General features: G+C 50.3%; 1 protein-coding gene across 1 annotated transcript in view; it reads left to right on the top strand.

Annotated features, from left to right (window-relative positions):
- Window positions 1-12253, top strand: part of LOC130474230 (cation channel sperm-associated auxiliary subunit gamma-like) — an 87410-nt gene that overhangs the window by 7531 nt on the left and 67626 nt on the right. The window contains exons 5-6 of the mRNA XM_056845765.1: window positions 5059-5128; window positions 8122-8277. Of these exons, the coding sequence (XP_056701743.1) occupies window positions 5059-5128; window positions 8122-8277 (226 nt within the window). The remainder of the gene's footprint in view (window positions 1-5058; window positions 5129-8121; window positions 8278-12253) is intronic.

The following is a 12253-nucleotide window of genomic DNA, read 5'->3' as shown; positions in this document are numbered from 1 at the left end:
AAAATTCTTCCGGCTTTCTTAGCCTTTCTTTTTAAACTTTTTCTTCTGTCTAGAATTCCTGTTGTCATCTTTGGGCTTTCTTGAGATGGTCTCTTGTCTGTGACAATCTTCACCCCTTGCACCCTGAGCTGTCTGTTCTTCTTTTTGCATTTCTATAGTAAGTTCTGTCAGTTCATTATTTCTTGTTAAGAAATTTTGGGCATCTTCAGGTGAGTTGATAGCATGTTTGATCTGTTTGTAGGTGAAGGTAAGGCCTTGTGGCAGCAACCAGCAATATTTTATTCCCTTATTTCTCAATATCTCAGTGAAGTCTTTGTAGATACCTCTCTTTTCAATCAAATGGCAAGGAAAGTCTTTAAGAATTATTAGCGGTGTGTCGTCTACTGACAAAAGATTCTCCATGTGAAATTTCATGATGATATTTTTCATCCTGATATCAAAGAAGGAAATCAAAATCTCTCTGGCTTTTGTTTTCTGTACTCGAGTTGACAAGGGGATCCTGTATATTTTATTTATTGCACAGTCCAATTCTTGTTCATTTAGTTGAACTATGTGGGCAAGTGATTTGATCATGGTCTGTCTAGTGCCCCCCAGTCTTTCAGGCAAATTGCGTATACGTAGATTAGATTCTCTCAACTGTAGGTCCAAAACAGCCCAATGATCCTTCACTCTCTGTTCCTGAAATTGTAATCCTTTGATTTGTTGTGCTTGGAGTAGGGCTGTCGATTCGGTTCGTCCCAAACCGAAAAATCGCCAAATTTCCCCGATTCAGCGGTTTCCTGTTCGGGATGAACCAAATTCAAAAAAAGGCGGGAAACGGGGGAGCCGAATTCCCCGACTTCGGGGTGTTCGGCAAATAAATCCAGCAAATTTGGGGTTCGGTGCAGCAGCATAACCGTCAGGCTACCCCCCCGGACGCCTTCACGGGGCTTCCCTGAAGGTGCGCGGGGGGGCCTTTAAACAGATCTGTGCCTTCCAGCTGGGTACATCTGGCCCATCCCCCCACTGTGATTTCCTGTATTCCTAGATAAGCCTCTTCCTGAGTAGTAATGTAACTGGAGGACTATCCTAGGGTGGAGAAATGGAGAAACGAAAGTAAAGAGTTCCTCCTCCCCCCTTCTATGCCGCAGCTGCCGGTTGGTAGCTATTCACATCAATCAGTTCTATGCGATTGTTTTGTTTGCCTGCTAATTGCTTTTAAAGTTTAGTAAAATAGCCTTTTCAGTCGGAAGATCAATTGGAATCCTGGGCAGAGGGGTGTAGAGTCTTTTGCCAGTTTTTTAAAAGGTTTTAGTAGTTGAGAATTAGATTTGTAGACAAAAGGAGTTCTTGTAACTTACTCGGGTGTTGGAGGTCGGGGTTCTTCTTGTTCAATATTCAGTGTAAGATAGAAGAGTTCGGAGGCTGGGTCCGTGAGGCACTCATGGCGATGGAGTCCTCCTCAGCCGGCGGAGCTCGACCAGCTCTCCCCCGTGCAAGCTTCACTTGTGGGGGAAAGAGTGGGAGTCAACCGCTCTTCTTCGGCAGCAGGGGGTTGCCTGCTTCCCGATCCACTTTTTAGGATCAGTATCGGGGCTTCCAAAGGGCGCCCCGACTCAAAATGCCTCTTGTTTCCCCCGAGAGATCTCGGGGGACATCTTACTCAGATCAGCTTCTACCGGAAGTCCACATTAATTTCTCATGCAAGTAAAGTGATGCTCAAAATCTTACAGCAAAGGCTGTTACCATATATGGAACAAGAAATGCCTGATGTTCAAGCTGGTTTCAGAAAAGGAAGAGGCACTAGAGATCATATTGCAAATATATGCTGGCTACTGGAGCATACGAGAGAATTTCAGAAGAAAATCAGCTTGTGTTTCATAGATTACAGCAAATCTTTTGACTGTGTGGATCATGAAAAGCTATGACTGGTTTTAAAGGAAATGGGGGTGCCACTACATCTGATCGTTTTGATGCGCAACCTGTACTCTGGTCAAGAGGCCACAGTTAAAACAGAATATGGAGAAACGGATTGGTTTCCAATTGGCAAAGGCGTCAGACAAGGATGTATTTTATCTCCCTATCTCTTCAATCTATATGCAGAACATATAATTAGGAAAACTGGATTAGATTTAGATGAAGGTGGAGTGGAAATGGGAGGGTGGAACATTAATAATTTGAGATATTCTGATGACACTACATTATTGGCAGAAAATAGGGAAGATTTGAAACTACTACTGCTGAAAGTTAAAAGAGAAAGTGTCAAAGCAGGACTACAGCTGAACTTTAAAAAAACAAAAGTAATGACTACAGGAGAATTACACAACTTTAAGGTTGACAATGAGGAAATTGAAATTGTTCAAGACTTTCTATTCCTTGGCTCCACCATCAACCAAAAGAGAGACTGCAGCCAAGAAATTAGAAGGAGATTGAGACTGGGAAGGGCAGCCATGAAGGAGCTAGAAAATATTTTGAAGTGTAAGGTTGTGTCACTGGCCACCAAGACTAGATTAATTCATGCCATCGTATTCCCTATTACTATGTATGGGTGTGAAAGCTAAACAGTGAAGACAGCTGATAGGAAGAAAATAGATTCCTTTGAAATGTGGTGTTGGAGGAGAGTGTTACAGATTTTGTGGACTGCCAAAAAACAAATCAAGCCTGAACTGACCCTAGAAGCTAAAATGACTAAACTGAGGCTATTGTTTTTTGGTCACGTCATGAGATGACAAGAGTCACTGGAAAAGACAGTCATGCTAGGAAAAGTTGAGGGCAGCAGGAAAAGAGGAAGACCCAACAAGAGATGGATTGACTCAATAAAGGAAACCACAGCCTTCAGTTTGCAAGATCTGAGCAAGGCTGTCAAAGATAGGACATTTTGGAGGACTTTCATTCATAGGGTCGCCATGAGTCGGAAGCGACTTGACGGCACTTAACACACACAAACAGTTAGGGGCAGTTTTTGCTTCACGTGAAAATGTCTAAAGCTGACTATGTCAGCAGCAAAGCCTGTCAAGATCAGTGCCTGGATGGTTGGCAAACCAGTGACTGGGACGATGCCCCTCTTTTGACTTTCAAAAGCATGGTTTAGAAGTCATGGCAGGCTATAGTTTGTCATTGTGAGAATGAGTCTGGAGATCCTCAGGTTAGCACACACACACCCCACCCGCCTCTTTGGCAGGCAGCAATCTAGTTGAAGACTTTTGCAGTGTTGTCCTGTCTGAAATGCACGTTTACGTTCTTCCTGCAAATCGGGTCTGTTCACAGGAATGTTTTCCTGTGGTTTGCGTGCTGACTGGCAGCATTTTTTCCCTCTGAGCTCCCAGACATCCTCATATTCCGTTTGTAGTCTTTCTGCGTTTTCCTGGTTGTCTCTCCATGCTTTCTCAGTCCACCTTTGATCCAGTTTGAGAAAGCACAAGGTAACACTGGATAACTACCAAAGGACAACAGACAGAAAACAAGCATGTAAGGAAGCTTGGAGGAAAACTGCTGCAGGTTGGTACTCAAGTCAAGGGGAAAAACTCCACGTGAAAAGACACTCCTCCAAGGATTCCAGATCCATAGTTAGTGGCTCAGATGGAACAACAAATCATCATCATCATTATCATTATTATTAATTTATTTAATTTCTATCCCTCACAACATTATGTATAACATAATACAATAAAACATACAATATAGTTATCTAAAATTATGAAAATCACGACAAATTTGACCTGTCCAATATAACTACTGGTGCATCGTTAGAGCCCAGGGCCATCATCAGCCCGGCCGCCCAACCAGGACCCCTCATATAATTTAGAGAGATTTGATAAAAGTGGGGGAGAGCAGGGAGGGCAGATCTGATGGAACCATCACTGTCCTCAACTATAGGCCAGGCGGAATATCTCTGCTTTGCAGGCCCTGCGGAATTCTTTGAGATCCCACAGGGCCCTGGTCTCGCATGAAAGAGAACCCCACCAGGCCGGGGCCAGGGCTGAAAAGGCCCTGGCCCTAGTTGAGGACAGCCAGACACTCTTTGGACTGGGGACCACTAATAGGTCACTATTAACGGAACATAAAGCTCTCTTGGGGGGCGTACCAGGAGAGGTGGTCCCCGCAGGTATGAAAGTCCCAGACTGCACTAAAGCAGCAAAGCAGATGGAGGCCAGCTCCAAGCGCCTTCCTTCCCAAAGCGAGAGATGGCGCCCCTTCGGCTGTGGGGGCTTTGTTTCTGGACACCGCCCTTGTCTCCGTGCCTCCTTTTGATAGCTAACACAGTGTGGTCTGCCCAGTCATAGAAAGCGATTGCTCCATTGAGTGGCACACTCCTTCAATTTGCTACTGTCCGGGTTTGTTAGCGGGTGTTTTTTTTAAACTGCAGAGTGCTTTTTGGTTTTGTTTCATTGTAAACCATAAGCTGCCATGAGCGCCGTAGTCAAGAGGCTGGGTATCAGGTCAACATTTCCAATCGGTCAGTGCAGGTTTTGGGAGGCCCCAGGCAGACAGTGCCAAGGGCCCCCCTTCTGCCTACCACCAGGCCCCACCCACCTGTAGGTGTTCCCACCTGTCTGTGAATCCTTCCCCCCTCACAAGGTCAGCCACCATCTGCGCTCACATCCACCTGCACCACGTTCACGCCCTGTCCCCGACAGTGCTGGCTGGGGCGTGCAGCTGCTGTGGCCGCCTTAGAAATGCCACTGTGCCCCACCTGTGCATACTTCCCCGTCAACACGGGAAAGCTGGGAGCAGGGGAGGTAGGCTGCTTGTAAGCAAATGGGGAGGTGGCGGGGTGTGTGTGTCTGTGACAGTGGGCCCCCACCAGAAACCCACATCCTGGCCACTGCCCCACTTTAAGGTATGCTGCAGTAGATCGAGAAATAAGCCCAGGATGGCTGGCAAGTGGCAACGCATGCAGGGTTCATGGCCAGAGGAGCACCTCCATTCCCAGGACTCCTTCTCGGCATCAAAAAAGGGGCAGCTGCCATCTTTGCTGTGCCCTCCGGAAGTCTGAAGGCCTGCCCCATCAGGAAGCCTCTTTTGGCCCAGCGCTTGCAGATGTTGTTTCAAGGCCCCTTCCCCCTGTTTTGCCCCTAGGATGTACATGAACATTAACGGCTACTTGAGAGAAACAAACTCGGGCCCCGAATTCAGCGTTGGAGAACGGGTGAGTGGCTGAGATAAAGGGCGGGGCAGTGGCCTCCTTGCTTATGCATCTGTTGCAGGCCTTTTATGCAGGGGTTATTTCTGTTGCATTCACCCCCTGATTTCTTTGGGGCTTTGTTTTCATTATGCACATTTTTCCCGACCTTCAGAAGTCACTTTGATCTCTCCCCCCCCCATTTCCCCTGTGTTTTCAGGATGCTGTTTTACCGTGAGGTTAATATCAGTGTCAAGCCCCAAACAATTGCCACTTCTTTGCATAGGTTTAACTTTGGTTTTGTTTCCCTGCACCCCTATTCTCATTTCTCTCTCCCACTAGCGTTTCCCCTTCTGCCAGTCCCTCCCCCTGAAGCCATTTTTTTATTTGCGAGTGCAGGACTGCCGATAGGCTGCTGGGTGCAGGGCAGCCATTTCTAATTCCGACCCTTCCTCCCACTCGTACTCCCCCCCTCCAGCCCACCACACTAGTGACCTGCTTGTGTGAGTCGACCGGGATGCCTTGGAGAAAGTGTGTGTGTGTGGAAGGTGCAAGGCATTTGCCTGACTTCCAACTCAGTTTGAAAATCGTTTTTGTATTGTAAACAGCCTTGATTACTTTTCAGAAGGAGGCAGGGAAAGAAGAAAGCAAGCGTTTGTGGTGGATCGTCAACACCACCCACCAGCCAGCTGGAAGGATCCGCAGCCCAAGTGCTGCTTGGCTTTTCTGTCAGTTATGCTGTTACTGGGGGCTGGAGCAGCTTTTTCCCTCCCCCTAGCTCATCTGTGCCTGGGCTCTTGCCTTCTCTGCACTGCAGATGTCCCCTAGTCCAGAGAACGGCGGCCACAACGGAAGCTTTTCCCTTCTGTGCCCTCCTCTCCATGCCGCCCCAGCTGGCCTTTCTGGCGTTTTGAGGCCTCCGGTTGGGGTGGCCGAGCCACCAGCTTTCCCTCCTGGAGCTGTGCCGTGCCAGACAAGCGAAGGGCTTGCGTCCCCAGGCAGGAGAGCCAAAGCACTGAACCTACAGGCTCTGGCATTGGAGAGCCAAGTGGATGGTTTGGCTGGAGGCAGCCCGTCCCCCACGAGGCAAGACAAATGAATGAGCTCCCTCAGGGGCAGGGGCCTGAAGAGTCAAAGCACTGGCGACGGTGGCACAGGCAACAACCTGAGCAACATCTTGAGGAAGAGGAGCTGCCTTTTCCCGCACCGCGCCTTGCCTCCTCTGTGCTTTGGAGCTGGGTAAAAGGGCTGCCTGAGCCAGAGGTCCCTGGCTCTAAAACTGGGACTGGAATGAGATGAGTGCTTTTGGGTGCCTGCCAGCAAAGGTCTGCGCAATACCTAAACTTTGAATCTAGCGATCTGATGCTAGAGCGCATGAGTGAACCCAAAAAAGAGGGGGTTGCAAGCAGAGTAACAACGGCATCGGTGCCAATTCCCCAATAGTTCAGATGCTGCACATTTTTGCTGGCAATGCAGAATTTAATCCCAAGTACACTGGGAAAACTGACTTGGTTTTGATTTGGTTTCAGCGCCTATTATGTCACAGCAGGCACTGTATAACCTGGTGGTCATCCGTTTTAATAATCTGTGAGATTGTATTTATGGTTTTAGATGTTTTATTATATGGTTATTTGTGGTTTTAATGTTGTTACCTGCTTTGAGCCTCGCCTTGGCTGGGGAGGGTGGGTTAGAAGTTTAATAAATAAATAAATAAGCCCCTTTGCATAGTGATTAGAGAATTCAAGTGTAAACACTGTGCATCAAGAGAGCAGCATATCCGGCGGAAACAACCCATGCATAAAAGGCCGCAGATTCTGCTTTGTACGTTTTTGTCACGAGAAGAAACAAGGGAAGGACTGTAAAAGCCCCCAAAGGAATTTTTAAAAATATTAAGGGATTTTTCTTTACAAATGTCCAAGTGAAAGGTGAGAGAGCGGAGAGACTGGGCTGACCACACCCCCGCGACACTTTCTGTAAATCTGTTAATCTTGTGGTCCAAACCCCCCTCCTGGTGATGGGGTGGGAGGGGATTTAAATTGCATTTCCGGGGGGCGGGAGGGGGGGCGGTAGTGTAGCCAGAGTCCCCTGCATACCCAGAAGGCCTGGCCTTGTCCGTGGGAGACGCCCTAGTGCTGCTTTCGTGGGCCAGGAGCAATTATCTATCTTTCAATCCTGCTCTTTCTCGGTGCTCCTGCTCAGGGACAGCTTATGCAGGTCTTTTCTCCTCCTCCACTTTATCCTTGCTCTGCAAGGTAGGTTAAGCCCAAGGTAGAACTGGGGACTTGAAGCCAGATCTCTCCGGTCCTAGTTTAACAACAACTGCACTATTCTGTTTCTGCATCCTGGAGAACAGACTATCTTGAGGAGGTGTGCTTGTGAGGCAACATATGCTTCCAGCCCCTTCCCCCTCTCTGAAAGTGTCCCCAGGAATCCAGAAATTGGCCATTCCTGGTTTAGGCTGAGCTTAATTATGTCACAAATCCTGACCTGGATAGTCCTGGCTAGCCTGATCTTATCAGATCCCAGAAGCTAAGCAGGGTCGGCCCTGGTTAGTAGTTGGATGGGAGACCACCAAGGAAGCGCAGGGTCGCTATGTAGAGGCAGGCAATGGCAACCCACCTCTGTAAGTCTCTTGCCTCGATAACCCCATGAGTCTGCCGCCTCCCAAGGCCCCCCTTCCACCTCTAAGCTGTGCCTCCTGGAGACATGGGCCCTACGAATCCTTCTCCCAACTCCGCTATTTTAACATCTAAGACTTGCCGCCTTGAACGTATGGCACTGAATTGAAAGCTGTGTTTGAGTGGCAGCGGCTCAGGGGGGCATGCCGTTCATCCCCTGAATCTTTGTCGTGCAAGCCCTGCTTGCCGGGCACAGTTATCACCCCACATCGCCAAGGCTGTTTGAAAACCAGAAGTGTTGCTCGGTCTGTGCTGAGACTGAGACCCTTCAGGTGTGACGGAGGGAAGCTAACCATGTCTGTGTGCTCTCTCTCCCTTCCAACTCCTGCTGTCTCCGTGTAGATGGCCAGTGTGAAAGGCTACCTGTCCTTGAAGGATGTGTCACGCCCCTTGTGGCGGACTTACAGACAAGCCCCCGTGCTCATCCTCGGCGGAATTCCTAACAACAAGGTCATCCTCTTGTCGGACACGGGCTTTAACGATTTCTTTGTAATAGAGGTAAAAGGGAAAAGAAATGCTGGGACGTGCCTCTGTTTTTTTCTTTGGGGTATGAGTGTGCTTCTGATGGATGCTTTAGGATAAGAATCAGCTGTGGGGGAGGAAAGAAGCAGAATCTGCAATTCCCCCAAATTTAGCTATTTATCAGGAGGGAGAGACCATTGGTATTTTTTATAATATTGCCCAACATGAGCATGGGTGGAGGGAGTATTCTGGAAAGCATTATCAGTTCTCCCTCCACCCCCCATAGCAAATGGTATGTTCATGGAACCCCACAAGTGTCTTGTTGCCAGAGAAGTTAGAAGCGCTCAGGCTTCTGGTTCTGCCACTGGCCATTTCTCAGGGAGGCAGGATTTCCAGGTCTGGGTTGGACAATCCCTGCATATTTTGGGAGTGGAGCCTGCAGAGGCTGGGCTTTGAGGAGAGGAGGGACTCCAGCAGGGTACGGTGCCATAGAAACAAACTTCCACAGCAGCCGTTTTCTCCAGGGGAACTGATCTCTGTTGGCTGGAGACCTGCTGTAATTCCAGGAGAACTCCAGCCCCCACCTGGAGGTTCTTATAAAAAATACTATTAAATACATTCGTGGATTTCTAAAATCAATCTCTTTAAATTAAACAAACAAAACCCAGGTGGTCAATTCACCAGGTAAAGTTCCAAAATAGACACATTTTTAGAGAAAATTAAATGAATTCAGGTTATGGATGAGCCAAACAAATTCAAGTTACAAGTTGATATTCAAAATATAGTTATCCAACAAATTCATGTTGTAAATTCCACAGATAGTGTTCAATATTATATAAACCCATTCAGGTTGTCATTTTGTCAGGCCTGCTTTCCACAGCTCTAAGCAGCCTGTCAGACTCTGACTGTTTACTTTCGGTTCTACCAGGTGCCTCTCAAGCCCAAGCTTGCTAACTGCTGAATTCCTGTTCCAGTGCTATCTCCCGTGGGAACTGTTCCTCAGTAGAAGGGGGGCCGCCTTGACCTGTTGTGAGTAATGCTTTCCCTTATAGGCCTACCCTGTGCTCCCAATTGCCATTCGTGCCAATGTACCTGTAAGCTCTACATACCTGTATGTTTTCCATTAAATCAGCTTTCTTTTGGACTCTGTCTCTGGATGCTGTTTGTGGGATTACCATGGGACAAGTGCTTACATTTTGGCACGAATCACTTCTCTATTTTTCCCTGCCTGGCTGGAGCCCTGGAGGGTTCGCCGGGGCCTCGGATTGGAGCAGGGGACGTGCTCTCCGAGTGAATTGCCTGTGGCTGGAGCCCCGGAGGGTTCGCCCAGGCCCCGGGTGGGAGCAGAAGTGATGCTCCCCGGGTAGAGGGTTTCTGGCCGAAACCCTGGAGGGTCCTGGACCTTGGTACCCTCCATTGGAACCGTCGGACGAGTACCCCGACGACCCTTCTTTACTAGATGACATCCTTGCTGAGGCGCTGCGAACGGATGCTGAGGTCAATCGCCTGATTGTACTCCTTCGAGCTCAGTGGCGGCGTCTAGCTGACACGACCCCCTGGACGGACCCCGATGCAGACCAAAGTGCCCACCACGAACTCCGCGTACTGGACGGCTTGGTGGAGGAAGTTCGACTGGCGCAAGAGGATTTAGTAACTTTGACCCGTTTGCTAGCGGGGTTAACTATACGTGAAGAACAATCAGAACTGGTAGCAGCCCCAATCAGCCCCGTTCCACCCCGATCCATGTCGGGATCACGGGTGGAGAAGACTCAGGCCCCAACCGCTCCTGATCCCAACTTGTGCTTGAAAGAAGCACAGGATGTAGCGGCCCGAACAGCCTTACTGTTCCTGGGGCTGACCTCGACTACGGTCACGGTGGCTGACCTCACGAAACTTTTAACTCCTGAGTTTGGAGCAGACGCTGCTGCTCTGGCAGTTCGGGTTCAACCGTTATTGGACCTAACAGATTCCTCTGAACTCCTTCTGCTTTTGGAGAACGAAGCTCTCCCGATTGTCACTACGGTGATTGCCACCAAGCTCAAGGCCGACCAAGTGCTCGCAGACCACCGACAGGCCGAGGAACAGTTGCGGGCTGCGGATGTGGCAGCTCGGGCGCGGGCTGCGCAAGAAGAGGAGCAACGTTTGGCGGCCATTCGAGCCCGCACGCTCACAGACGCACGTCCCAAAGACAGCACTGACTTTGGATTTATCCCCTCATTTTCTCTGAGTTTTGGTCCATATCACGACACGCAACGTTCACGTCGGCGTGCAGGTCGCTTCACTGAGCCGGACTTCTCGGATGAGGAAGACCTATATGGTGAGGAACCTCACTGGGCTACTGGTCTTCGGGTCAGCCAGTCCCGACGCATGGGGGGAGCTGGAGATGAAATGCGTCTCTTGCGGGGCCAAAACCGGGACTTGAATGATCGTGTGGCCCGCCTGCAGGACCAAATGGAACAATTGCTTCGAGAAAATGAACGTTTGCAACAAGCTCTAACTACCCCAGCCGAACCGGTGCCAGCTCAGCCGGTTTTACCGGCCCTCGGGGCCCCGGTTTTGCCGGCCCCCGGAGCCCCGGCTTTGCCGGCCCCTGGAGCCCCTGTTTTACCGGCTCCCGGAGCACCGGCTTTGCCGGCCCCCGGAGCCCCGGTGTTGCCGGTCCCTGGAGCACCGTTTTTGCCGCCTCCAGGGCAACCGCCTGCTCCCCTGCCCATACAATGGAAGCAACCTCGGTTGAGAGTGACCTACGACGGCTCGGTCAAAGCCCTACCATGTTTCCTACACCAAGTGGACAGTTATATGCGGAAACAGGGACAGCACTTCCCTACCGAAGACAGCTGGGTGCGCTTTGCTGCCTCCCTCTTGACTGGAAAAGCCGCTGACTGGATGGTCCTCCAGTTTGACACTCGGGCCCGATACATACGCTCGCTCAGTGAGTTCATGCGAACATTACGGCGCCGCTTTGAGGACCCTTTCCTGGGAAAAAAGGCCAAGGCAGCCCTCCTGCAACTTCGACAAGGCTCTACGCCGGTGCGGGAATTCACAGACGAGTTCCAAAGGCTCTCCAGTAAAATAGTGGACTGGACTGAGGCCACCCGAATACATTATTTCCAGGAAGCCTTACATCCTGACATATTGAACTGGGCTTATATGCAACGATACCCAGACACTCTTGAAGAATGGATTTTACTGGCCGAGGAAGTGGAGAGTCGCCGCCAATTCATTTCGCTGGCCCGCCATCAAGCCAGGGAAGGGGGCACTCAAAAGCCCCTGGCCAAAGCCACAGCTCCTACACCGCGGAGACCTGCTCTACCCTTGCAAGACTTCACATCTCGGTTTCAGAGGGGAGCCTGTCTCGTTTGTGGAACCATGGGCCACTTTGCAGCCGCCTGCCCGCTTCGGCCAGACCGGTTGGTCCCTCCTCGGCAAGATGGACCGCCCCGGAATCGGGGGCGACCTCAGCGCAGAGGCACCACGGCCAACCGTAGCGCTGCTCCTGGATGGACCGCGCCATCAGCTCTCCACATCGGAGAAGCGCCCCTCAATCCTGCACCAACGAACCCATCGGGGTTCCGGATTACAAGTGCCCCACTGGGGGACAACTTGCCATCTTTGGATGAGGACATAGGCTGGGACCCCCCGGCTTTGAATCTCGAATCTCCTCTGGATCTGTCAAAAAACAGGCAGGGTCTGCGGTGAGTGGAGCGACACCGCCGACCCTCGCAGCTATTCCTGCAAAACCCAACGCTCCGGTGAAGGTGAGTGAGGTCGAAGAGACTGTATATGTGGACGTAGTGTTACAACACCATAAAGGGGCCCCCTTTAAGTTAAAGCACTTATAGACTCTGGGTGTGCCCGCTCCCTGATCAACGAAACCACTTTCAAGGCGCTCAAAGCCAAGTCAGTAGCCCTACCGGCTCCCATCCAGTTCGCCCAGATGGATGGCAGTGACTTTAAAGGGGGCCCAGTGGATCGTCACACTTGCGGGTTAGCAATGGGCGTCGGCCACCAC

This window comes from Euleptes europaea, chromosome 3 (assembly GCF_029931775.1).
Source record: "Euleptes europaea isolate rEulEur1 chromosome 3, rEulEur1.hap1, whole genome shotgun sequence".
In the NCBI taxonomy this organism is placed as follows: Eukaryota; Metazoa; Chordata; class Lepidosauria; order Squamata; family Sphaerodactylidae; genus Euleptes; species Euleptes europaea.
The sequence above is the reverse complement of the archived record's forward strand: the minus strand, read 5'-3'. Positions and strand labels throughout refer to the sequence as shown.